We start from the raw sequence: 27,294 nt of genomic DNA, 5'->3' as shown, positions 1-27,294 counted from the left end.
CCTTCCTTGAAAAGGCAGGCAGCTGTCAGGTGCTTCCAGCCAAGAGGACTAAACCAGTCACAAAAGAATGCATACTGTGTGCGCCTCCTGCTGAGTCACATTCACAGCGACGCAGTAGGAGGGTGTTTGCCTGGGGCTGCGGGAGGGGCCGTCTCATGGGAACAGCGCTTCCGCTTCCGCCTGGGATGAGAGGCCCTGGAGGACCGTGGTGATGGTTGTGCAAGGATGTGGCTGTGTTGAATGCCACTTTCTTGTACACATAAAAATGGTTAAAAGGGGGGGTTCCTGCTGGGGCCCAGTGGAAACAAATCTGCCTAGTATCCAGGAAGATGCAGGTTCCACCCCTGGCCTCGTGCAGTGGGTCGGGGATCCAGCGTTGCAGTGGCTGTGGTGTAGACCCGCAGCCATAGCTCTGATTTGACCCCTAGCCTGGAAAGCTCCACATGCCGAGGGTGCAGTCTTAAAAAGTAAAAAAAAAAAAAAAAAAAGGTTAAAAAGGTCAATTTGGTTTTATGTATTCTACAATTCGAAAACTCTCATAGTACTCACCTTGACACAGCGACTGGAGAGCCAGGTGTGGACCGGATGTGGCCCCTGACAGGAGCCCCTCTCTGACCTCGCCTGGCACCCAGGGGCCCAGGTCCCAGCAGGGCCATGTTCAAGGGAGAAAGCTGAGACTCGTGGTCACAGGGGCACTGGCTCCGGTCTCCCGTCTTGACCTACAGACGGAGCTCAGGTGACGCTGTCCCCATCAGGGACTCTCCTGCCCTGGTTGCTCAGATGCTTCCTAAGAACCAGGGTCAGTGCACGGACACAGAGTGGGAAGGCCTGGCCTGGAACCCAGGCCCCTGTCACCAGCACACCCACTCGACGCCCACCATCGAGGCTGAGTAACAAACGGCCCTTCATTCAAATGCCACCCACACATCTCTGCCACCACCAGGCTCCACGCCAGCTCCCCAGGGGCACAAAGGCAACTCAGTGGCTTATTCCAAAGTCCTGACCCCGGCTCGGGAGGCCTCGTTGCCCAGACTCTGGGGACGGCCGGGCAGCCAGGCCTCCTCCCGACTGGGGCCTGATGACTGCCTGACACCTGTCAATTTACATACGTGGCTGCGGCCATGCTGGAATCCAAGACATCGTCTCACAAAACCAGCCCTCAAGTCACTGTAAAACCACAGAAGTAGCTCCAAAGAATGGATGGAGAGGCCAGTCAGAAGGATAAAACCCGGCCGCTCCGCCCCCTTCCGGCTCTGGGGTGTGGGCGGCCCGGGAGTCCAGCTGGGCGAGGGTCAGTCATTTCTCCGGCATCAGCTCTGGGACGTGACCTTGGACGCGCCATTCACCCTGAGCTGGCAGGCCCTCTCCACCTCAGGGCTGAGACCCACCTAGGACTGGAGACCAGCACAGGGACCTCAGGCGGTCGCCATCAGTGCCACCCACCACCAGCCAGCAGGCGCGGTCACAGCCCAGCCCCGCCCGGCCTCCAGCACATCCGTTTGCCCGCCGGACCGGGCGGTGTGGCGAGATTTGGGTGAAGCAGCTGCAGACCTCACCTGCACTGGCCTCGAACAGCGGGGTCCAGGGGAGGCCAAGGGGGGCCCTGAGCGGTGCAGAGATTCCCCACGGGGCGAGTCCTTTAAATGAAATTCAAGATCATTTTAGAACTAAAGTCACAACCCCTCCCCTCCGTCCGCCTGGGTTTCTCACGGCGCTGCTGTCACCGCCTGTGCTGGGGAACTGGCCTCCCACGTCCTCCAGGGCCAGGTGCTTCTGCTCCATCCACTGTCTCCCTGAGGCGCTGATGGACGGGACGAGGGACACGCCAGGCACGGCTACACGGCAGCAGCCCCGAAACATCGGAGCCGGGCTCCGGGGCGTGCGCAGCCCCCAAGCGGGGACCAGCATTTCTGGGCAGCATCGCAGAAGACGCTGAGCAGTGAGACCCAAGTCCCAGCTGAGACTCTGCTGGGGGACGCGACTGCCACCAAGGAGCCACCTAGGGGTACAGGTGATGCTGGCCCAGGGCCCTGAGGAGCACAGGGACCATCCCACAGAAACGGCACACCCTTTTATAAAATATTTATTCTAAAAAAAATCACACTGTACAAATTTAGATAGAACATTCTCAGTGCTCACATTTATAAAAATGGGAACAGACAGGAGCTAGGGAACAAACCTCTGCTGCTGCTTTTTAAGTTAAGAAGGGAAGTGTTTTGTTTTCCAGGTACAGTGAGAGTGGACGTCTAGACAAAGACACCCGAGCAGCGTCGGCTCCCAAGTTCCGTTCTCCCTGGACCCCAATCCGAATGTGGGCAGGGGGTGGCCCCGCAGGGCGCGGGGCCTGGTCCGGTGGCGGCAGGCGCTCGGTGACATTCCCAGGTTGGTTACCACAGCGTGGGAGTTTGTGCTCAGAGATAATCCAGCGCAGTTTGTTCATACTTTCCTGTTTCTCTGACACAGTGGGTTTTCTGTACACTGGCTACAAAGTTCTGTACAAAAGCACGAAGCTCCTGCGAGGGGAAACTTCCAGGTGTTAAAAATGACGGCAGAGAAGTGCTTCCTGCAGTTCAAGCTGTACATTCACACAGAGGGAGGAGTCCAGTAAAAAAGAACTCACAAGAAGTTCCACGCCAGGGAGCCCTGGCTGCTTAAAAGGTGACTGGAAAAGCTTTGGCTGAGGCCCACCTGCCCCCCACCCCATCTGGCACTGACCGGCAGGGGAGGAACCGTCCCCGTCCAGCCGCAGGCCGGCCTCGCGCTCACAGCCAGGGGTGCCAGGCGGGGTCCATGCGGCACAGGTTGTCCAGGCTGTTGGCGGCGGCCACCAGGGTGTTCACTTTGCTCTCCCCGCCCTCAAACTGGGCGAGGTTGTGCAGGCGGGTCATGATGGCCGTCACGGCCTTCTGAACCAGGGACACCAGCTGCTGGCTGTCCATGTTCTCGGGCTGCCCGGCGGCCGAGAGGGGGGACGAGGTGTCCTCCTGTGTTTTTTTGTGCCACGCGATGATCTCGTCCCGCAGCACGGTTTTCAGGATGCCGTCCACCTGCACAGCAAGAACAAAACCACCCGAGCTCAGCCCCCACCCTCCGGGTGGCTCTCCAGCCAGGGGCTCGGCCACTCGGCTGGGGAGCTGAGCCTCTGTGGGCCAGACTGGGCTGTGCTGAGCGCTCGGACGGCCGCCCGGGGAGTCCACGCTGAAGAGAGGGAGCCGGCGGGGAGGGACCTGCAGCTGCAGCTCCTGCTGGGCACAGACCCCAGGGCACTGGGCCCTCAGCGTGGGGTTGGTGCCTGCAGCAGGAAGGTGAGCGAGCGCCCGAGGGCCGGGGACCAGGGGCCAGACGGTGGGGCTGAGGTCGCCCAGAAAAGGCCGCAGGGGTGCTCCCCCCAAAAATAAATAAATGAATCTTTAAAAAAGAAAAAAGGCAGGGATGGCCACCTGATGGGCTTCACACAAGGAGACGCCAGCCACGGCCCATCACAGACACTCTGCGAGGCACCAGGGCGGTGGAAGCTGCTGCAGACCCACCCGCGCGGAGGGTTTTATTCTGAGTTGCTTGGCGTCAGCGGAACGTGCTTTTACAAGACAGTACCACACAGAACCGTTTCTACACCAGCCTGATGTGGAGGCGTTCACCATGTTCAGGCTGTGAAGAAACGGGGGCCCAGAGTTTGGAAGAGGCCCTGCTCCTTCCACCTGGACCAGCGCAGGCTGTGCGAAGATGGCCCGTGCGGCTCCAGGTTGTGAGAGGTCTTGACACCGTGCACGGCTTCAGTCTCACCCTGAGACTGCTTCCAGAAGGGTAACTTTCTATACAGAACAGAACTTGGCATTTCAAGCCTCAAGCCTGAGTGGCTGAGGAGTTCCCGTCGTGGCTCAGTGGTGAACAAATCTGACTAGGAACCATGAGGTTGCGGGTTCGAACCCTGCCCTTGCTCAGTGGGTTAAGGATCCGGCGTTGCCGTGAGCTGTGGTGTAGGTCGCAGACGAGGCTCGGATCCCGCGCTGCTGTGGCTGTGGCGTAGGCCGGCGGCTACAGCTGTGATGAGGCCACTAGCCTGGGAACCTCCATATGCCGCGGAGCGGCCCAAGAAAAAGCAGAAAGACAAAAAAAAAAAAAAAAGCCTGAGTAGATGAAAGGGCACTCCGGCTCACGGCTTCCGGCGCAGACCCCTTACTCACACGAAGCCAAAAAGCTCTGCTCGCCCCCTGCTCATCACAGCTAATGGCTCCACCCAGAGCAGCATTCCACAGTGACGGGCGTGAGCAACCAAACCTTAGGAAGGGCGTCAAGTCCTTGCTCAGAGTTAAGAGCTTGGTACCTGTGCCCTAAAACCTGTTCAGTGTTCTGCGACAGGGACTGGTTTTGGAGGCTTCCCAGGACCCCAGGTGCTCATCTGGGAAAACAACCAACAGTACAGCTGGGCTCAGGAGTTAAAGGAAAAACACGAATTGTGTTCCGTCCTCAACTAGGAGAGACAGGCTGGGGTCAGAATGCACTGGATCTGAACCTGTCCACCCTCCCTGTCACACGCCCTGGCTTGGCCGAGGGCATCCCGCCCCGCCTCACCACTAGGCTACATGTGCTGCACGTCACTGCAGCTCCAGTAGGCCAGGAGCCGGTGACACACGCTTGTGTCCTTTTAGAGCAGAAAGGCTTGCAAAACGAAGGACAGAAGGAGCGAACAAAACGGACGTGCAGTACTAACAGTCAAGCCAAACTCTCCAGCCAAGGCTTCAAGACTGCTCTTGGCAGCACTCGTGGACAGAGAACATCTTAAAATCCTTTTCCCTTGGGGGTTCCCGGTGTGGCTCAGAGATAATGAGCCGAACCCAACTAGCGTCCATGAGGACACAGGTTCGATCCCTGGCCTCACTCAGTGGGTTAAGGATCCGGCATTGCCAAGAGCTGTGGTAGAGGTCGAAGACGCAGCTCGGATCTCGCGTTGCCGTGATGTAGGCCAGTAGCTGTAGCTCTGATTCGACCCCGGGCCTGGGAACCTCCATATGCCGCGAGTGTGGCCCTAAAAAGAAACAAAAAAAACCACCAAAAAAACCCCTTTCCCCAAGTGAGTAAGTGCAGCTGTGCAGCAATGAGAGCTCTTGCCCCGGGGCCTCCTCCCTCTTCAGCAGAGCCCGCGATTCCCGAGCCCACACGCGCTGAGCATGCGGCCGTGCTCCTGCAGGCCACCCGGGACCCACCTTGAAGTTGGGCTGGGCGAAGCACCGGGCCACGGCGATCATGGACGCGGTCAAAGGGCCCGAGACGCCGATGGTGGTCAGAAACTCGGAAATGTTGGGGGTGAGGCGGAACGGGACAGGGCGGTTGGCGTCCAAGTCTCCGGTCGCGTCATTTATGTCGAATCGGAAGTAGGCCACGTTGAGTTTGCCGGTGTCCTGGACGTCAGAGGGAGGCGCTCAAGCAGGGACCGGGCCGGGGGGAGCGGGGCCGGCCGCGCGCCGCGGCTTACCTGCGCTATCTGCAGCATCTCGGGGTTGAGCCTGTTGAGATGCAGCACAAACTCGGCGAAGCCGATGAGCGCGAGCTGGATGGTGAGCATCTTGCGGAAGGTCCAGTAGTCGGTGGCGTTGGGGAAGGTGTGCAGGGCCCACTCCCGGAGCATGCTGCGCGGCACCATGTTGCTCTGGACCTCCTTGAGGATGTCGCGGAGCACCTGGAACCAGACACGCGCCGCCGCGCTCGCCTCTGCTCCGGGCAGAAGACGCGCGACTGCCGCTCCTCTCTCGCTCTGCCCCCCACGGCGCGTGCGAGTTCCGGGACCGGAAACTGAACCCCCACCACCGCAGCGGCAATGCCAGACCCTTCACCTGCTGCGCCGCAAGGGAACCCCTGTCACTTTTTTCTTGCTCAGCACCGGCACGGTGGCTTCTGCTGGCAAATACTTATGCTGTCTCACTGGACTAACCCTGAGGACGCACAAAACGCGTCAATTTCCTGCAAGGCTCCTTGTCTTGTACCCAAATCAACAGCGGAGCTGCGGGAATAAAAGCCTCAGTTACATGACAGCCAACTGACTACCCATCTCACCGAGAACTTAGCTAAAGTCTGAACACTGTAACTGGCCAATACACCAGAACACACAGACCAACTAACAAAAAGAACAAAAGAATACTTCGTAACTAAGGCAACTGAAGACCAAAATTTTATAAACCGAAGGACTGAATTTAAAATTAGATTAGATGCAGAGTTCCCATCGTGGCGCGGTGGTTAACGAACCCGACTAGGAACCGTGAGGTTGTGAGTTCGATTCCTGGCCTCACTCAGTGGGTTAAGTATCTGGCATTGCTGTGAGCTGTGGTGTAGGTCGCAGACGTGGCTCAGATCCTGTGTTGCTGTGGCTATGGTGGAGGCTGGCAGCTGTAGCCCTGATTTGACTCCTAGCCTGGGACCCTCCATATGCCGCGGATGCTGCCCTAAAAAGACAAAAAAAAAAAAAAAAAAATTTAGATGTTACACCACACTTTAAACTGAATTCTGGACTAGCAGGCTCATAAGGCTATTTCAAACATCAGAGAATGGTCTCAATGAAAAGGTTACTGAGTTGGATAAGTCCCTGAGAGACCAACTGGTAAAGGCCTCTTCTGGGCCGAGTCGTACCCTTGTGCCCTGCCACCCACGGGCACACAGGCCCTGAGCAACCAACAGCTCTGCAGATCATCAACCGTGCCTCGTTCCTGTTCATTCCGTCTCAGGTGGAAAGAAGCACACCTGAGAGAGCAAAGGGAGCACCTCCAGGGTCCGCTGCTCCGTAAGGGCACTAAGAACTCGCACCACCCATCAAAACCAGCTTTTCCAGAACTCTGGAACTTAGAGGCTTGTAACAACCCGAGCAACTTTTACTAAAAAGGGGGGGGGGGGCGACCGTTGGTGAGAGCAGTGAGCCTTTTGCAGTTCAGTTCCGGTTGTGGCTCAGCAGATTAAGAACCCAACAGTGGGTTCGATCCCTGGCCTCGCTCAGTGCGTTAAGGGCATTGCCTTGAGCTGCAGTGTAGGTCACAGGCACGGTTCAGAGCGGGCGTTGCTGTGGTGTAGGCCAGCAGCTACAGCTCTGATTAGACCCCTAGCCTAGGAACTTCCATATGCCACAGGAATGGCTACAAAAAGGAAACAAACAAAAAACGACTGTCCCATCCCCATCTCCCAGCTGCATGATGGCCTTGACAACCACAGCCTTGCCATCATGGCAGCTGTGAAGTTTGCAGCCTAAGAGCCACTGGAGTGGGCGGAATGGATGTGGTGACCCCACAAAGGCCTTGTCCCCGAAGGACAGTCACAGCTGACCTTTTGGCAGCTTCCTGAAAAAAACTCCCATTCACTGGGCTGGAGTCTGTTTGAACTCAGCGTTCAGGCAGGTGCTTGAGGCAGTGACAGCAGCTGGAACACGCATGAGGGCAGCCACCCAGAGGCGAGCTGGGGGGTGGGCAGGGGGAGAGGAAGCGACGTGGGGCTTGAGAAGCTCCCCACGTTCCGAGTCCAGAAGACCAGTCTCATGCTCATGAGAAACCTCAGAAGGTCCCATGCCCTCTCTTCTGATTAATGGTGAGATTCCGCACAAGCAGGAAGTGAAGGCTACCGCAGAGTTGTGACTACCCGCCCCCCACTGACACACACACAGGTGTGCGCCCAAAAAAGACGTGGAGGATTTATTGGTTCAAGGCATTTAAGAATATCTCTGTACATCACTGGATGGCCACTGGGCTAGGCAGGCAGAGACCGCAGTGGCTGCGCTTGTGTGAGGCCAGCTCAGGGCCTCACGGAGAGCCAACGAGGCGGCTCTGCATGTTCCTCAATGGCTTCCTGGACAGATTCGTCCAGGAAAGTCACCAAACAAACAAACAACAGCAACAACAAGCCTTGAGGGGAAGGATCTGATTTCCAGAGTTGCCACCCTGGTCCAGTTTTTTAGCAGATTATGAGGCAGGCCAAGAAGCAGGAAACCATGGCCAATACACAGCAAAGAAAGTGAAGTCACTAGTATCAAGTCACTTACACCCAGAACATCCAACAGAGCCTCACAATCAAGGCTAAAAAGACAAAGACAAATACCACACGCCATTACTTACATGTGGAATCTAAGATGTGACACAAATGAACATACGTACGAAACAACAACCGTCTCCGGCACAGAGAACAGGGCTGTTGTTGCTGAGGGCTGGGAAGCGGGGTAGGGATGGACGGGGAGTTCAGGGCTGGCAGAGTGGACTGTTACACTCAGGACGGGTAAACAACGCGGTCCCCCACGGCCCAGAGAACTCGGTTCAATATCCCGTGATGAAAAACCATGACAGAAAAGAAGACGAGAAAGCCCATGTACACGCACATACGTGTGTGGCTAAACCACTGTGCTGTATGCAGAAATTCACACAACATCGCAGATCCGTTAAAAAACCGACAATCCTGAGTCTTGGCAAGAATGTGGAGAAAGGAGAAGCCTCACACACTGAGGTCACGTTGGAAAACCCTTTGGCAGTTCATCAAATGTTCAACAGAAGAGTCACCACAGAGCCCAGCAATTCTATTCCTAGGTGTACATCCACGAGAAATGAAAACAGCTCCACAGAGAGACAGGTAGACGCACGTTCGCGGCCACATCAACCATAACAGTCAAAACGTTCAAAGACGCCCCAAGTGCATCGGCTAATGCTAATGCGTGGAGAAAACTCCAATTCCCAGCAGGGAGTCATCGGCCATAAAAACAAACAACTGACTGGCACAAGGAAACGGATAAGCTGGGGAGCCCCACGCGCAGTGAAAGCGGCCAGAAAACGCAGAGGCCAGCGCACTGTGTGACCACGCTCACACCATGCATCAGAGTGAGCAGGTTCCCGGAGACAGAGACCCCTGTGGTCGCCAGGGGCCGGGGCAGAGAGGCGAGCGGGCGACTCGCAGCAGGAAGGAAGTGTCTCCGGGCTGTCAGATGGACAGTGTGAGGGCTGCACAGCAACAGCGAGGGCACACGGGGGCTGGAGAGCAGGCCCCAGGGAGGGCACACGGGGGGCTGGAGAGCAGGCCCCAGGGAGGGCACACGGGGGCTGGAGAGCAGGCCCCAGAGCTGCCCTTGGTGATGCAGACGGTTCTGGACAAAACCGTCCCATCCAGAGCCCACGCCTGCCCTGCCATCCACCACAGGCAGGAGTCCGCAGTGGAGGGGACCTCCGTCCCCCAACAGCTGAGAGCCGTCCAGGACTCTGGCCGTGGGCACCATGCCCCCATCCAAGGAAACCAAGAGAGCTGCCCGAGATGGTCAGGGCTCACCACTCTCCGCGTTTGAGGAAGTACGTGTGGGTGCAGAGACCTTGTGTCTCCTTAAGGCCCCAGCAGCAAACCAGAGAAACGGGAACACTAAATGGGCACACAGCCTCACACCTCCTAGACCTAGCGTGGCGACCAAACGAATCTGCTGTGAAGTTACTCTCAAAATTCTCATTTCTGAGCGGCCCTGCGAGTGCAGCTGAAGAAGGGTCAGGAGCCTCTCCAAGGTTGAAAACGCACCCCTCTGTCCTGTTACAAGCGTCCGTCTGCCACGAACGTCACTTTTCCAAGGCCTGTGGCCACCCTGTTTCTACCAACTCACAAGTCCAGAAAGGGACAAAGGCACCTCTCACCCAGCTACTTCTGCATGTGCCCTGGCCACGGAAGCGCCACCACACTGTGCCCCCGCCCCTGCCCGCCATACCTGGTGGCTGGCCTGTGTGCCCCGCGCCTGCACCGTGGCCAGCCGGTCATAGTAGCGGGAGATGGGGTTGTCATGCTCGATGCCCTTCTTGGCGCAGCGCTGCTTGTAGATCTCCACCAGGGAGAGCGAGGAGGGATTGTCCTCCACCAGGCGCATCTGCGGGGACACGGCCACGACGCGGGGGACTGCGGAGACAGGGGACGGACAGGAGCTGAGCACGGGCGACTGCAGGCCAGCGTGCAGCAGAGCGTGGGGGGAGCCGGGGGCTCCTAACCCATCGAGGCTCAATTTGGTCTAACGTCAGTGAAAGCACAGCTGCCGGCTTGTTGCTGTGACTTTAACTCGAGAAGAAATTCCACAAGGACCCCAAGGACGCATGAGCACTACCCCGGGAGCAAACCAGGAGCTCGTTTCTTTGCAGAAAAGAAGAGCCAATTACCGCAGCTAGGATCAACACTGCAGATCAAATTACATACGTGTTAAAATGCACACAGCTTTCCCCCGATGTGTTTATTTAATCTGCTTCTTATCTCGGAGATGCTGAGCTTAAGGGTAAGAGGTTCTGGGGAGTTCCCACTGGGATGCAGTGGAAACAAGTCCAACTAGTATCCGTGAGGACTCGGGTTCAATCCCTGGCCTCGCTTAGTGAGTGCATTAGGGATCTGGCATTGCCGTGAGCTGTGCTGTGTGTCGCAGACGCGGCTTGTATCTCCCATTGTTGTGGCTGTGGTGCAGGCTGGTGGCTGCAGCTCCGATTTGACCCCTAGCCTAGGAACCTCCATATGCCGTGGGTGCGACCCTAAACAGCAAAAAAACAAAAAAGGAAAAGCAAAAACAGGAGTTCCCATTGTGGTGCTGCAGAAATGAATCCGACTAGGAACCATGAGGTTCCAGGTTTGATCCCTGGCCCTGCTCAATGGGTTAAGGATCTGGCGTTGCTGTGAGCTGTGATGTAGGCCAGCACCTGTAGCTCCGATTTGACCCCTAGCTTGGGAACCTCCATATGCCACGGGTGCAGCTCTGAAAAGCAAAACAATAAAATAAAATTAAATTAAATTAAAAAAAACAAAAAGCAAAAACAAAGGGTAAGAGGTTCTGGGTCAGAATGGGCGGACTTCATCCTAGCTCTAGAAGCAAGCTCCACAGGGGACCAGGTAGCACGTACTACGACGGGCCCCTCCTCGGGGATTCAGGCTGCAACGTTCCATGGCCCCTCCTCTGGGAGGGTGGCAGACGGGTCACCCTCGACAGCTCAGTTCTGCAGGAGCTCACTTGAGGCTGCCAGTTGTGGCCTGATCAAGGTTTCTGAGGCCCCCTAGAGCTCCCCAACTTCCAGGAAGGCACCTCGGGGGCACCCACTCTGCAGGGTGCACCCCAGGGAGATCAGAGACGGTGCTGAAAATGGCCGCATGCCCGAGGGCCCCGGTACCTGTGAAAAACAAGTGCCGCTTGGTGGTCTCCTTCCTCTTCTCCAGGCAGGGGTTCAGCAGGCGCAGCAGCTGCAGCACGCGCTCCTCCCTCCTCGACTCCGTCAGGCAGGCGTCGTTCATGACCAGGTAGGGGTAGACCTTGCCGTTGTGCCCGCGGATGTACAGCCTCCTGGCGGCGGTGTTGTGCTTCTGCACGATCTCCACCCGGGGCATAAACCTATGGGCACAAGCGGACGCTGAAACCCCCACGCCCCGCTGCCACTCCCTGCCCTGGTCTTGGAGAAGACGGAGCTTCAGACGAACGGCAGCCAGAACCATCACAGGAACAGACGGCGGAGACGGCACCGCGGGGCGCTGGGGCGGAGGAGCAGGAGCCCAGGAGCCAGTGGGGGCTGGCGCGGGGCGGGAGAAACAGGCAGGGGCGCCCGACTGTGCGGGGCTCCTCTGCACAGCTCTCCTTACGCTGTAAGTGAGATGCAGCCTGCTCCGGGAGTGCCCAGAAAACTGGGAAACTTTATATTCTGTCAAGCTCTGTGAGGATGCCGCAGAGGCTCTTTGCAGAGCAAACACAAACCTGACTCCAACAAGACCTGGCTGAAGCCATCAGTTAGGCCAGCCCCGCCGCGGTGCTCGTGACCGAACGCCGGGCGCAACCCTGGGGCCTCTCTGGCTCAGGGGGAGCGCGGCCACCGTCTGGACCGCTGCCGGGGCTGCCCGGGGGGCCTGCGCGCGCGAGGCCAGGGCGGGCGCACTCACCTGGCGATCTTGATGTAGTAGTGGGTCGGCTTCGGCATCAGAAACTCCCCAGGAATCTCCACCTCAGCCGTCTGTGCCGAGAAATTGCTCAAAAACCGGCACTTTTCTTCTATGAGGAAGAATTTTGGCAGCTGCTTGGTTTTAGCCTCCAGGATTTTGATCCACTTTTTCAATTTAGAAATAAGATTATGCAGCTTCATGGATCCTGGAACACTGAAGTCAAAATCTTCGAAAAAAATATAATTAGAAACACTTTTAGTTGTCTGGACTTTTGCTGACTCGCTACAAAACCACGGTTCACGAGCCTCCCAGGCAGGCAAGAGGCACAGCTTACAAGCAGTCTGGAGCGAAGGACTGCGGGCTTGGGACTGAGGACAGCACTGCCCCACAAGAACCAAACCCAACGCGTGCGGGGCCCTCAGCCCGAGACGGGGCCAGCCCAACAATCCGATCGCCTATGCGGGAGTGTCACGTACGCAGGAGTCGTCAGCTTTATGAAAGTCAGGGTACTTTTCTTGCCTTTTTTTTCCCCATGGAATTTCTGAGGTTTCCCTTTGACTTCAGCACAATTTCAGAGGAGCAGGCGGCTGGTAAGGTCGCCACGCACCAACACGAGACTGGCAGCTCCCTGCTCAGACACCAAGGCAGGGGGGCGGAGGCCACCCAGCCAGGATGCAGGCAGCTTCGCACAGGGGCTGTTCCTTCTCAACTCTGGATCAGGAAGGTGTTACCAAGCTCGGGTCTGATCTTCACATGATGGGTTTTTGTGTGTTACTTTTTATTTGAAACTAAACACAGACTCAGAGGAGTGCAAAGAAATGTACGGGGAGGACCACGCACCCCGCTTCCTGAAACCAGAACTTGGCACTGGCGCGACCTGCACGGCTGATCCCCTCAGGCGGCTGTCCTGTGTGGGTGCACGTGTGGCTGTGAGATGTCACGTGGGGAGCACCGCATCCCAGACACTCACTGTCCCTCCCCTCAGCCAGCCCAGTACTGCTTAGAGCTGCACCCCTCCTCCCAGCCGCCGCCACCCGATCTCTTCTCCATTCTGATTATCATGTCATCTCACAAACGTTTCATAATTAAGAATCATGCAGCAGGAATTCGTTTGAGATCGACTTTTTTGCATAATTTCTTTGAGGTTCGGCCAAGGTGCTGGCGTGTATTAAGAGTTAACTCCTCTAAGAGTTCCCATTGTAGCTCAGTAGGTTAAGAAACTGAGGAGTATTCATGAGGACGCAGGTTCGATCCCTGGCCCTGCTCAGGGGGTTAAGGATCCGGCGTTGCCCTGAGCTGTGGTGTAGGTCGCAGATTCAGCTCGGATCCTGTGTTGCTGTGGCTGTGGCCCGGCAGCCGCAGCTCCAATTCAACCCCCAGCCTAGGAACTTCCATATGCCTCAGGTGCGGCCCTAAAAATTAAAGCGTGAACTCCTTTTTATCAGCTCCATGTGAGTATAAAGCGCCACTGTTCCTCCGTTCCCCTTAGAGGCGCTGAGTAGATGCTAGTTAGGTAGGGGCTATTCCAAGTCACGTGGCCGTCACCGCCTGCATCCGAGTTTTCCCTTGTAAATAAGTCTTCCCTGGGATAAATCTGATGTACTGTCTTGAACTTTATTCCAACTCCTTACAGGCTTCAAGTTCAAGGATGAAGGTACAACTCCATGCGCAGGACACTTCCCAAGGACGTAGCCTTAAGTCTCTGAAACTCACACCAGTCTGAGGTGGGTCTGAGCCTCAGAGCTGTCAGTTTGGGTCTTTTTTTTTTCCCCCACATCAGAATCCAGATGATTTGTCCCACTTCTAATCCTCTACTTCAGACCCATTTGATTTAATGACCCGGACTCTTGAACATAAAGACAGACTGAGTTGTCACTGCTCCACAACGTAGGAGGGCTTCCAAAAACCTTCTCCCCAGACAAAGACACGCCAGCCCAGCTTGAGCCCAGGGGACGGGGCTGTGCCCCTGGGGAGAGGGTGCGAGGCCCTGTGACAGATGAGGAGCAGGCTGAGGGGGGCCGGGCCGTTCACCTCAGATCACGCAGAAAGAGCTGGAGCCAGGGCTCGGCCCCCGAGGGCCTAGGGAAAGGCGGGAACCCGCACTGGGAAGGGAACGAGAACCACTCCCCCGGCGCTCTGCCCCCGGAACCCACTGCACAACTGAACCGCACTCGCCCCCTCGAGCCCTGCACCTGTGTCATTCACTGCCTCGTCTTCTCCTGCTGACTTTTCAAATCCACACACACGGGCAGGGCGGGGCAGGGGGGGAAGGCGCAGGTTTCTCCTAAAACCCCGCGTCGAACCCTGACATGGAGCCTGCTGCTCGGGCTCCAAGCCTGACCTTTCACTGGAGGAAGGACGTGCGCTCCCAGGCGGGGAGCGTGGCAGGTTTCCCTGTGATCTGAGTCTGTACTTTTTTTTTTCACTTTTTAGGGCTGCGCCCACGGCACATGGAGGTTCCCAGGCTAAGGGTCCACCTGGAGCTACAGCTGCCGGCCTACGCCAGAGCCACAGCAACGTAGGACCCAAGCCGCATCTGCAACCTACACCACAGCTCACGGCAACGCCGGATGCTTAACCCACTGAGCAAGGCCAGGGATCGAACCCGCAGCCTCATGGTTCCCAGCTGGGTGCGTTTTCGCTGTGCCACGACGGGAACGCCTGGGTCTGTAATTTAAACACAGTGTAACCAGCTCACCCAGGACGGGACTCAGGACAGCAAAGGAACACAGCCAGCTTAGAGGTTAAAGACCAAGGCAACGCGCTGGGGGAGCCCCCTCTTGCGGACTCACCAGTGGTGAACTGGCCCTTCAGCTTCTGGAAGACAGGGTCCTGCGCGGTGGCCTGCGCCCGCCGGGCGAGAGACTCGGAGGCCGCGCTGGAGAACATGGTCGAGACGTTGGACACGTTCTCCAAGCCCACCCCGAACGTGCTCACCAGCTTCTTGACAAAGTTGAGAGTGTGGGGGGTGATTTTGGCGTCCGACACAGCCCCGCTTTTCTCAAAGGCGACCGAGTAGCACTTGGCCAGGCCCTGCTGGAGCTGCCTGAGAACCTGGGGGAAGAGACCCAAGCAACTCACACCACAGAGCTTCCGTCAGAGCACCAACCCAGCCCAAAGCACCTGCCTGGCACGGCCCCATCACCAGCAAAGCTCTTCACGGCCCTGGCGAACGGCCGGTGTTGGCACCAGATTGCAAAATGGGCAGCGGGGGGGATGCCTGGACCTTCCTGCCTCGAGCTGCGTTAACAACGAGGAGCTACTGCCCTGAACATGAACAAAGCCCCCCAACTCTGTGCGTCATACACGTGCCCGTCTGTGAGTTAACCCAGGAGCAACCTCACTGTTGGACAGCCTTGGTGCTACTGCGCGCGCGCACACACACACACACACACACACACACACGGCCCTCGCGAGGGCCCGACCAGCGGGACAAATACCTGGGAAAGGAAGGCTGCCGAGCTTAACAGCAGCTCCACTAAGGAGCAGCCAAGCTGCTAGAAGGTCGCTCCGGCCCCTGGAGACAGCGGCCCACGAGCTACCCCCCGGGCCCACCCCCGGTGCTGCTGTCTGGTCAGCAGCAGGACTCAGGCGAACAAAGTAAGCATTTTGAGGCCAGAAATGGCTTTCTCAATTTCATAGTCTCTTGACATCTTCTGCCTCCAGCACTGCAGGCTGCACAGGGAGCGGACAGAGTCTGCTGCTCCCCCGGGCAGTCCGACAAGTGCCTGAACGCCCAGGCGGCGGATCTAGAGAGCGGCCACAGGAGCTCCAGAAGGACAGTCCCTCCGCAGGAAGCCAGCGCCCCGAGTCCACTCCACATACCTCCTCGTGCCAGTTCTCTCGGAACCAGACCATCTGGTCGACGATGCCTTCCAGGGAAGACAGCAGGGTCGGGTGTAGCTCCCGCTGCATGTGCATGATTCGGCTGCAGCGCCACATGGGGGCTGTGGCTCTTATGGGCCCTGGATCTGATGCAGAATGGGACTGGTTACCCACTGAACTTGGCTGCTGCTGTCCAGAATCTGAGAGCAACACACACAACGCCAATGTCAGCGCCAAACTGACCGATGGGAAGCTCGGTGCTCTAAGGACCCACCGGCCAAAGGAACGCTGGTTCCTGCCGGCTGCTACACTTCACGGCCGCCTCCCCAGGGGCCACGTGGGGACGCCCTGGCTCTAAGGAGAGGGCGCTGCGGAGAGCGAGACGGGTACCACCAGGCTCCCAAATGGTTTGGTAAAAACGCAAAAAGCGTACATTTCTCGAGAGAGAGCAAGTGTGGTGGCATGCTGACGGGTGGGCCCCAGTGAGGCCCGGCAGGTTCGATGCACTTTCTTTTTATGGCCACACCCATGGCATATGGACATTCCCGGGTCAGGGATTGAATCTGAGCTGCAGCAATGCTGGGTCCTTTAAACCCACTGCACCAGGGCAGGGATGGAACCTCCATAGTGACCGGAGTCTCTGCAGTCGGGACTCTTAAACCCACCGTGCCACAGTGGGAACTCCCTGAACTCTCTTTTTAAAAAATTTGTGTAAGCTGGAACATTTTTAAAATGTTTTGCAAAACATTTCATGATACCTTCCTGGTATTACAGCTCAGAGGATCTAAAGTAGTTGCCAAGTGCGTCTATGTGTTTTCACCCGAAGGCCAGCCCACACGGAGAAGCAGTCACTTGCTATAGAAGCAACGTGTTGTAGAAGCCCTGGTGCCATTTTTCTAGCTTCCGTGCACTTAGAATGAAAAAAAGTATCTTTCAAATGACCAAAACACGGATCTGCCTGGGCAGACCCAGGGTCCGGGCTAACATGCACCGCGCAACGTCCTCACGCCCCCAGCGCACGAGCTGATGCCGCCGCCACTGGCCAGCAGAGGGAGTCACCTTCCTAGGAAGACTGCCCTCGCAGCATGCATGTCTACGTACTAAAAATGTGGCAATGCAAAAAAAAAAAAGAAAGAAAGAAAGAAAGAAATACGATGAAGCGGGAGTTCCCGCTGTGGCACAACAGGATCAGTGGCATCTCGGCAGTGCTCAGACATAGATTCGATCCCCGGCCCGACACAGCGGGATAAGGATCTGGCTTTGCCACAGCTGCAGTGCAGGTTGCAAATGCGGCTCAGATCTGACCCTTGGCCCGGGAGCTCTATATGTGGGACGGCCAAAAAAGAAGAAAAAAATGGTGAAGCCAACAGTGTTTTAATTGTTTACAAGGCACCACGCCTAGCAGGTAACTGGAACCATTAAGTAATTCATGTCTTTAAATACTAGGCCTGGTCAACATAGATTGAAAACTTCTGTTTTCAGTACATTTTCACATTTAGTTAAGACTGACTTTTACTCTGATTCTCATGCCACCTGAAGTCACCTTTCTTTGCAACGCAGTTAACTGACAGCGCCACCGTTTATCAGGATGCACCTTTAACAGGGCCAGCTAACATTTCTAATTATCTCCACCTAGAAACGTGTGGTTTTTCTACTTAAGCTGCGCTGGCTCGTGTGCAGATGACGGATGGGCAAGGACCGTACACCTCACGGCGAGGTGAGGTTCTGTCGTCCAGCCCCTGGGTCCTCTCAGCAGCTAAACAAGCCTGGCCCACGTGCTGGCATGTGACCGCAGTGGTGGGGACCTGGGTGCCCCGGGATCCACCCCCTCGGCCCGAGACGTACCGCTCTTGTAGCGCTCCCGCTGCTCTATCTTTAGGGTCAGGTAGAGGGTCCGGATGGGGAAGTAGACGGCTTGGGGGTACACGCGTCCCACCTGCTCAGAGACACGGAGTCATGAGCACAGCTTGCCTCGTGCTTCGGGATGAAGACAATTTGTAGTGAAATAGCTCCCGTCGCCATGAGTGGGCCCCTGGCCTGCACCACTGAGCTCATACACATGCATCAAACAGCCAGTCAAACATCTAGTTTGGCTTTAAAAGACCCAAGGAAGACAACACACATGGTGTGTCAGCAGTTGTGCCCCAGGACTGCTTATGACAGAGAAACCAGACCTGCATTTGATTCCGTTCATCTGAGGATGAGAAAACGCTCAAGTCCCTGCACCTCACTCATGCAAAGGACAGGAAAGCACAAGATGCCACCAGTCTTCATCACCAGAACTGTAAGCTGAGTCTAACTTAACTGACGGCTCAGCTCGTGAACAAGTAACTTCATTCTGCACGACTGCAGGAGGGAGGAGGCTGAAAATTTTCTCTTTAAGGAAAGAAACATCAGTTTTATCAAATTGGGTACAGGGCTCCTTCCGAAGGGCCGAGCAGGTGTTCCCCGGCTCGGCGGCCGGGCGGCAGCTAACACACGTTAGGAGATATTGGTCCCATGAAAGACAGAACCTGCAACTTGACAGATCAAACTCCAAGCAAGATGCCAGTGCTCAGCAACACAGGCAGCTCTCGAGGAGAGAGTACAACCAGCCTGGGCACAGCGACACAGACAGACGATGGGCAAGCGGCGTGTTCCCAGAGGCTTGGTGATGCTGCGGCTCGTGTGTGAGACGGTCTAGGACTGTGAGTTTATAAAAAGCAGCGCGGTGAAAGGCATGCAATCCCACTGTCCAAATTGAGGCCTTTTCTCTACCTCCCAGTCTTTGCACAGGGAGAGGCCCATCTGGAGCCAGCCTGAAGTAACTGTCCTGGAAACCTCAACAGGACCCCGGGGCCCCGCTCTGTCCAACTCCCCAGGCCCGCCCCAAGTGCATGCACCTTTCAGCCTCCAACAGCTGCAGCTGAACAAGCGTACAAAGGGCAACAGACACCACAATTACGGGCGCGTTTTATTCTGAAGGGAAGCTCTGAAGAGTGCCGATCACAGGATGGGAAATCAGCCAGGAAGGATCCATCAGACACACCTTCACTGTAACTGCAGGTCCACTAGCGAGCTTACATTCTAAGAGTGTTTATTCTACTTGTAGCTTATGTGGCAACACGTGCGAGGAAGGAGAGTACCGTTTTAACACTGCGATGCTCTAGCACATTGTTCTCTCCAACCCTGACTCAATCGTCACCCCCTTTTGATTGTGCTTTTGTACCAGGGACAGCTAATTGCATGTGCCTTCCCATCTAGTTCCAGAACTTTGAGCAGGAGTATTCATTTTCCTTGGGAGAAAAAGATGTGAAATGAAGAGTTTTTGTGACCAAAAACAAGACGTCTTCCTACCTGGCTAATGAGGTTCAAGAGCAGCTTTCCCTCGGAGCCAACCAGACAGGTGAGCAGCTGTGGGATCCAGGCCAGCCACTGGATGGGCGGTACCCCGATGCAGTACTTGTCCACAGCATCAGCCAAGGTATTTTTGTCATCATCAAAACTCAAAAGCCACAGCACCTAAGACAAAGGGGAAAATCCTAGAGTTGAATGAAAATTCTGAGTCTCTAATCAAGTCACTTTTCCCCAGCGCTGGATACCACACGGAGTAGCTTCACCAGCGTTGTAGGAAAGTATCTACAGCATCGCCCAACTTCTACGTAGTTTTCATCTTCAATGGAGATTTAGCTTTAACTGACGCAGCTGGCCTGCTGGCGGTGGCCGGTGCGACCCCAGGGCCTGCAGCCTGCTACGCTGTCACACACACATCCTCAGCCAACATCTGGACTTCGGCGAGACTCTCCGGTGACCTCCGCCCTAGGACAACGCAGCCGCAGGCTGGCAGCCGGGCATCCACACACATCCGCAACAATCCCCTCTCCAAGCCCACAAACCTGGAGTCAGGCACTGATGCAGTCCTTCTGTGTCACCACAGTTGGTGTGTCAGCTTTAACTACCAAGTGCCGAGGTTCAATCTAAATTCTGATGTTACCTCAAGGAATTCTACGCATCCTACGCTTTAATGGACAGAACAGAACAGCAGAACAACGTATTCCTGTTGCCTGCAATCATCGATTCGGGCTTGCATCTACGTGTTTCCAGGAGGGACGAGGGGTCCACACCTAGGGGGATGCCCCCCGGACTCCAGCTTTGACCCACTGGGCACGGGTCCACCTGGCCTGTGCCTGCTCAACACTGGGGCACCAGAACGAAAATGCCAGTGACTGTGGCCTCACCCTGCAGTGTGTGCAGAAACCTTGGGATTCAGGGACCCGTGACTGAGAGCTGACCGGCTCTGGGACTGCGCACAGTCCCTGTAGGTGAGAGACTGGAATCTAACAGGTGTCGAGCAGGTACGTGTCCTGCAGACCCCTCATCGGTTTGCAGGAATCTCTGTGGGAACCCACAGAGAACACTGGACTCAGACCCAGACTCCAGGCTCAGTTTTGCTACTTTTAAAGTCTTATGACCCCCCAATATGTACAGTCCTCAATTTTTAAGCTATAAAGTGGAAGTATAGACGCTGCTTTGACGAGGGAAGGAACTGAGAGGGAAGGCAGGAGGCGAAGGCCCACGCCCAGCGCAGATCAGCAAGCAGCTGGATGTTCGTCCAAGCTCAGAGGCCTCCCCGTGCTACCTGGTCAAGGCCGACGCCTTCAGTCTCACCTTGGCCAAGTATTTTCTTGATTTGCTCTCGTTCTGATGCCGGCACGCGTGCAGGTAACAGGTAATGGCAGACACCCCAAGATGCAGCTGCCGCTCCTTCACAAAGATGTTCTCCAGGTAGTCGCCCCACATGGCCCAAGCTTTCACCAGCACATCGTGCATCTGCACAGCCGCAGAAAAGGCCTTGTTTGCTTCCTCAGACCTGCGAGGACACAAAACCAACCCAAACCATTTTAGGCGAACATCCCGTACACGTAACTAAGCACTGTCAACTTTCTTCTTCCCCTAGGGCCACACCCACGGCATATGGAAGTTCCCAGACTAGGGGTCCAATCGGAGGCACAGCTGCCAGCCTGCACCACAGCCACAGCAACATGGGATCTGAGCCGCATCTGCGACCTACACCACAGCTCAGGGCAATGCCAAATCCCAGAACCACTGAGCAAAGCCAAGGACTGAACCCACAATCCTCATGGATATCAGTCAGGTTTGTTTTCACTCTGCTACAACGGGAACTCCTAAGCATTTTAAAGTGAATAATCCCAAGGCATCTAGTATATTCAAAATATCGTGCAACTTGGAGTTCCCATCGTGGTGCAGTGGTTAACAAATCTGACTAGAAACCATGAGGTTGCGGGTTCGGTCCCTGGCCTCACTCAGTGGGTTAAGGATCCGGTGTTGCCATGAGCTGTGGTGTAGGTCGCAGACGCAGCTTGGATCCTGTGTTGCTGTGGCTCTGGGGTAGGCTGGCATCTGCAGCTCCAATTAGATCCCTAGCCTGGGAACCTCCATTTGCTGCAGGAAGCGGCCCTAGAAAAGGCAAAAAGACCAAAACAAAAAAAATTTTTTTTCGCAACCAACACCTCAATTGAGGCCCAGGACATCTTTCTCACCCCAAGAAAAGCCCTAACCCTTAAGCAGTCTCTCTCCACCCCCAAAACCTCCAGCCCTTGGTGACCAGCAGCCTGCTTTCTGTCTCTGTGGATTTGCCCACTCTGCACCTTTCCTAACGATGGAGTCACACATTATGTGATTTTTGGTGTCCGGATTCTCTTACTTGGCACAGTGCTTCTGAAGCGCTTCCCTCTGGCCTACAGGTCACTTCCTTCCCTTCTGCTCTGAGTAATATCCCATCGTGCTACGCACCCCGTTTTCTGTACTCATTCATTCATGCTGCTGTGTTACTCTGAGTGCTATAAGCAGTGCTGCTGTGAACAGTCATGAATGACCACCTGCCCGAGTTCCTGTTTTCTGCTTTTTTTTTTTTTTTTTTGCTTTTTAGGGCCACACCCATGACACATGGAGGTTCCCACGCTAGGGGTCCAATTGGAGCGGCAGCCCGCCGGCCTACACCAGAGCCACAGCAATAGCAGGATCTGAGCCGCATCTTCAACCTACACCACAGCTCACCCCAATGCCAGATCCTTAACCCACTGAGTGAGGCCAGGGATCAAACCCGCATCCTCATGGATACTAGCTGGGTTTGTTACCACTGAACCATAACGGGAACTCCCCTTTTCAATTCTTTGGGGTAAATACCTAGGAGAATTACTAAGTAATACCGTAATTCATTCTTTATTTTTTTTCTTGTCTTTTGTTTTTTTAGGGCCACACCCGCGGCAATGGAGGTTTCCAGGCTAGGGGTCCAATCCGAGCTATAGCTGCTGGCCTACGCCAGAGCCACAGCAACGCAGGATCCAAGCCACATCTGCAACCTACACCACAGCTCATGACAACGCCGGATCCTTAACCCACTGAGGGAGGCCAGGGATCAAACGCACAACCTCATGGTTCCTAGTCGGATTCATTTCCACTGCGTCAAGACGGGAACCCCCAATAATTCTTTATTTAGTTTTTTGAGAACCCGCTACGCTGTTTTCCAGTTGACTGACCCCTGCTCTAAAACAAGAATCTCCTCTATAAAAGCAGTCAACTCTGTTTTAAACGTCCAGCTAAGAACCCGGCAATGAGTCCATGTCGTCAGCAGGTCTGTATTCAAGCAGCTCAGTTTAAAAAGCTCCTGAGGTACGACACACATGAAGCAGCTTGTCACTGAGCTCCAAGTTCTATCCTCCTAGACCTACAAGGTCTGAACTACATCCCTGACAACTGCCGCCAAGTCCCATCGGTTTTAGCTTGACCTTCCCACGGGCGTCAAGTTACAACGAACCACTTCAACACTCGGAGGAGTCTTCTCGTACCCCCCGCCCCCCGCAACATACATACTTGTTGATCTGAGCCAAGAACATTCCCTTCAGTGCATAAAATTCGGCTGTCATCTCTTTTGTGAAGTATTTTAAGTTTGTAGATTCAATAACTTCAAGGCCCTGTTTATAAAAACAGAAAAAAATTCTTAATACAAGCTTCATTAAAATACTGACCTAGACCAGTCAGTCCTAAAGGTCCTTTCTTTTTGGCTGCGCCCAGGGCAGGTGGAAGTTCCTGAGCCAGATATGAACCCTCAGCACAGCTGTAACCAGAGCCACAGCAGTGACGAGACCAGAGTCTTAAGCCACTGAGTCACGAGGGAACTCTGACAAATCTACTTCAATCCGACAACCGACTTGCCTACCATGAAGGTTTGCTTCACGTGGAGCAGTATTCAAACTGAACCATGAAATGCCACATTCAGTTCTGCACGTCTTAATCGCAGTATTCTTCTCCAAAGCTTCACATTGTCTCATCAGGTTCAGTGTTTTCATTAGTGCTCCTCTGAGCACAGCCAAAACCCACCCCACACCCTCAGGGTTTTCCAATTTTCAATTTCCTTCCCTTAACCACATTAACCAGCAGAAGAGTGACCATGCAATGTAACGCAAATACTCAAGAGGCTTCCCGCCCCTTTCTTGTTCTGGCAGGACTATCTCCCAAGACCAAGGCTGTGTTTGCGAAGTGCCAGCCCCCCCACCGCCCTGTTGTCTGCGCCGGGTGTTTCTGCAGGGCCCTCGCTCCCCCAGACCTCCTGGGCCCGGGCAGGCCCTGGCTCTGCTCCCCCTTACCTGCATGCACTCATTCTTGCCCATGACGCCCGCCAGCTGGAGGTAGCACTTGACTTGCTGTCGTATCTTCTGGAAGCAGTCCACGATGGGGACCGTGGGGATGGTGTGAATACGACTTAATATATCCAGAGCTACATTGACCAGTCCCTGTTTTCGGGCAATTTTCCCGTACTGGATGATTGCTGACGCCGATGCGTGAACCCCAAGCATAGCGTTATTCGAACTTGGATCATGCTGAGAACTGTTTTCATACGCAGTCACAATAGCTAGGGAGCAAGGAGGTACGTTATCAGCGCCTGCGAACATTTCCAAAGTGTTCCACGATGAGGCGGCAAGAGAAAATAAAAAACAAACACACATGGCTTATGAAAACGGGCGCCTCTGCGGTACGCCCGCACTATTTCTCCTCGTATTCCGTATCGAGAGCAAGATCTAAGAAGCTGAGTGTCGCCAGCTTGGTTAACTACACCATGCAGGCTGCTCTGCACAAACACGCTGGGCAGGTTGAGGGATGAGCAGAGGCGACCAGGGAATCTGGGAAAGGCTATCCATTGCCACCTGAGAGCGGCTCGTCCTAGGGGGGCTTCGAAACAAAGGGGCCACAACCCAGAGCTCTGATCCCAGGGGCCTGCGCCCCTGGTGCAGCAGGCAGCGTCCAGCAGCAAGTCTGTTCAGCTGGAACAAGGGAACAGGGAGCGGGAAACGCTTCCCATCTTTCACCACCTTCCTCTTTACCCTCGTCATACCAACCACCAACTACCATACCTGCCAAAAAATGGAAAATCTGGTAAAAGAAAAAAAAACAAAAAAACAAAAACACAACCAAGACATGAAACCAGAACAGTGGGGTGTCTGGGAAATTACATGATGAATGCATGCTGGACCAGGCAGGTTTACCCTGGTAATGATGCTGCCGCCACATGAAGACGCTGCTCCAGTGGGACAAGTCGTCCGACACGATGGGCAGCCTGTTCCGCCAGGTCTTCACCACTGTCTTCATGTCGTGCAGGCTGTTGTTCCTCCCCAGGTTGGTGGGCTGCAAGCCTGCATTGATCTGAGCAGCTTCCTGAAGCTCAATGATTTGCTGGGCTGCCTGAGGGACCGGGAGAAAAGGTTCCCCAGAAGAACAGCATGTTAACGCTCGACGGAGGGAAACAGACGGCGCATCAGGCATCTGGCTGCTGCGAGGCTCTCTCGGTTTCCACCACCGAAGGGGGCCCGGACTCACCCAGACGCCACACTGAGCTCAGTCCACGCCCAGACGCTGCTCCTTCAATCCCCTCCGCCCCCAGTTGCAACACCTCAGCTCTGTGGCTGCTGTCGAACTGGGGACGGGGGGGGGGGGGGGGGAACGACGGGGTACACGCCACCCCCCACCCCCGCCATCTTCTTTCTATTCCCTTTGCCACCAGCCGAAGTGTGGCTCTTTGTCCACCGGCATCTAAGACCACAACAGCCTGGTCCCCCTGCCCTCAAGGTTTCCTTCCACCAACCCCGAACCCCAGAGCCACAGTACCCAGCTCAGAACAGGGTTTTCTGGATGTTGTTGCCTTTCACGGCTGCACCCTCGACATAGGGAGGTTCCCAGGCTGGGGGTGGAATCAGAGCTGCAGCTGCTGGCCTACGTCCCAGCCACAGCAATGCAGGACCCGAGCCACGTCTGTGACCTACATCCAGCTCACCACACTGGATCCTTAACCCACTGAGCCAAGGCCAGGGATTGAACCCACATCCTCATGAATCTAGACGGGCTCTTAACCCACTGAGCCACAACGGGAACTCCCCTGGCTTCTTAGTCTATTTTCAAGGTGTATCCATGCTTGAACACATACTGGCATTTCATTTCCTTTTTATTGGTGAGTAATATTCCACTGCGTGAATATGCCATTTTAATTTACTTGTTTATCAACTGATGGTCATTTGGAGTACTTCCACAATGACTATTAATGGTGCAGACATTTGTGGACAAATTTCTGTGGTAACTTGAGAAAATGTTTTAATTTCTCCCTAGATTTACACCTAGCAGTCAAATTGCTGAGCCTACGGTAACTCCATGTTTAGTATTTTGAGAACTGCCAGACTGTTTCCAAAGAGCCAGCACTGTCTGATAATCCTATACGCAACGTAAGCGATAGGTTCCCTTTCTCTCCATATCCTCGCCAGCACTTGTTTCTGCTGTTTTCATTCCAGCTGTGCTACTGGGTTTGGAGCAGCCTTCTCACTGCGGTTATGATTTGCATTTCCTAACAACTAATGGTGCCGGGCATTTTGTCATGTGCTTCTAGGTTCGACGATACTTTTTCCAGTATTTCTTCTGCCACTTTTCTCACTTCTCCTGGGACTCCCATTGTGAGTAGCTTGGTGTGACTGGTGGTGTCCCACAGGCCTTGGAGGCTCTTCATTTTTCTTCTTTGCTTTTAGTTCCTGTTTCTCAGACTGGAGAAGGTCAATGATCCATCTTTAAGTACACCGATTCTTTCCTGCACCTGCTCTGCTAGTGAGCCTCTCTAGTGAATTTTTAATTTCAGTTATTACAGCTTTGATCGCTATTCCTTAAAAAAAAAAAAAAAAAAAGTTAGAGAGTTCCCATCGTGGCGCAGCAGAAACGAATCCAACTAGGAACCATGAGGTTGTGGGTTCGACCCCTGGCCTTGCTCAGTGGGTTAAGGATGCGGCGTTGCTGTGAGCTGTGGTGCAGGTCACAGATGTGGCTCGGATCTGGCGCTGCTGTGGCTGTGGCTGTGGCTGGCAGATGTAGCTCAGATTAGACCCCTAGCCTAGGAACCTCCATGAGCTGCGGGTGCGGGCCTTAAAAAAAAAAAATTTAGTGACATCCTTTATTTGGTGAGCTATCATTCTCAGACTTTAATTCTTTCTTTTTGATCCTTTAATTCTTTCCACGTGGTTTCCTTTAGTTCTTTCAAGGCATGTACCACAGCTGATTTAAAGTTTCTGTCTACTAAGAACAAGGTGTGGGCTCCCCCAAGAAGAGTCTCCACGAACTGCTTTTCTCTCCTGCGCATGGACCGTATTTTCATGTTTCTTTTTAAATCTCACAGTGGTTTGCTGAAAAGGCAACATCTTAGCTGTCATAGCATATGGCAATGCTGGGATTCAGACCCTTCCTCTCTAGGGTCGTTGAGGGTTTTCCTGGTTGTTGCTACTGGTTTAGTGACTTTCTTTCTCCACTTTTGTCCCATCTGTAATACCTGTAGAATGTGACCATGACAGTCTCTGCTGAGTTAGCTTCGTAGTCAGCTAGTGACCAGACAGAGACTTCCTTAAAGACCTGAACAATAAGGCTCCGTAGGCTGCTGCAGCAGGTCCCGGACACTCAGCCAGGCACCTTTCAGTTCTGCCTTAGCCTTCACGTAGTGCTCGTACAGAGCCTCAAGGTCAGCCAGAGGTGAAAGCCTAGGATCTCCAAGTCTTCCCTACGTGTGGGCACAGGATACATGTGGCCTTTGAGACGCCTGGGAAGATGCTAGAGCTTTGCCGAGGTCCCACGGACATCTCGCTCTCTCACCGTCCCTTCACGGGTCTGCCTCTTTTATGCCCCGACTGGAGCTGCTGCACCAGGCAGCTGTGGTGTTAACCAGCTGCCAATCATGGTTATTATTGTCATCAGTTTTGGACAAATACCTTCAGGTACAGCTTTCCTTACTGAGTGACCTGAGTCAGGTCAAACAGAGACAAACCCCGTTAACAGGGCTTTTCAAGGAACTGCACTGCGGGTCAAACAGTGCCAGTTCTTCGGGCTGCCGGTGTTCAGCCACTATGGTTGGAAGCTGTGGGTTTTCCAGGCTCATGCATGAGCTGGGGAGAGGGCTGAGAGGAACACGACGATTACATGCCATGAAGCTCGCCGTTCTTACTGAAATACAGCTGTTTTTCTTCAGTGACTGCTCCCTGGATGCTGCAAGTCCTTCGTTTTCAG

The 27,294-nt window shown here is 54.8% G+C and overlaps 1 protein-coding gene across 15 annotated transcripts in view; it reads right to left on the bottom strand.

Moving 5' to 3' along the window:
* The window catches only part of TRRAP (transformation/transcription domain associated protein), a 126,139-nt gene continuing 100,912 nt past the window's right edge, over positions 2,068-27,294 (bottom strand). For 5 of the 15 annotated variants that reach the window (XM_021086097.1, XM_021086100.1, XM_021086103.1 and 2 more), the window contains 14 exons: positions 24,222-24,450; positions 23,358-23,623; positions 22,585-22,685; positions 20,359-20,560; positions 19,048-19,212; positions 17,557-17,647; positions 15,712-15,911; positions 14,679-14,940; positions 11,887-12,112; positions 11,130-11,347; positions 9,701-9,885; positions 5,474-5,677; positions 5,205-5,399; positions 2,071-3,047 (listed from right to left, as the gene is read on the bottom strand). In XM_021086097.1, coding sequence (XP_020941756.1) covers positions 2,763-3,047; positions 5,205-5,399; positions 5,474-5,677; positions 9,701-9,885; positions 11,130-11,347; positions 11,887-12,112; positions 14,679-14,940; positions 15,712-15,911; positions 17,557-17,647; positions 19,048-19,212; positions 20,359-20,560; positions 22,585-22,685; positions 23,358-23,623; positions 24,222-24,450 — 2,829 coding nt within the window. In that variant the 3' untranslated portion in view covers positions 2,071-2,762. Of the gene's footprint in view, positions 3,048-5,204; positions 5,678-9,700; positions 9,886-11,129; positions 12,113-14,678; positions 14,941-15,711; positions 15,912-17,556; positions 17,648-19,047; positions 19,213-20,358; positions 20,561-22,584; positions 22,686-23,357; positions 23,624-24,221; positions 24,451-27,294 lie in introns of all 15 variants that reach the window. The other 10 variants (XM_021086105.1, XM_021086108.1, XM_021086101.1 and 7 more) reach the window with 7 other exon arrangements.

This window comes from Sus scrofa, chromosome 3 (assembly GCF_000003025.6).
Source record: "Sus scrofa isolate TJ Tabasco breed Duroc chromosome 3, Sscrofa11.1, whole genome shotgun sequence".
Lineage (NCBI taxonomy): Eukaryota > Metazoa > Chordata > Mammalia > Artiodactyla > Suidae > Sus > Sus scrofa.
The sequence above is the reverse complement of the archived record's forward strand: the minus strand, read 5'-3'. Positions and strand labels throughout refer to the sequence as shown.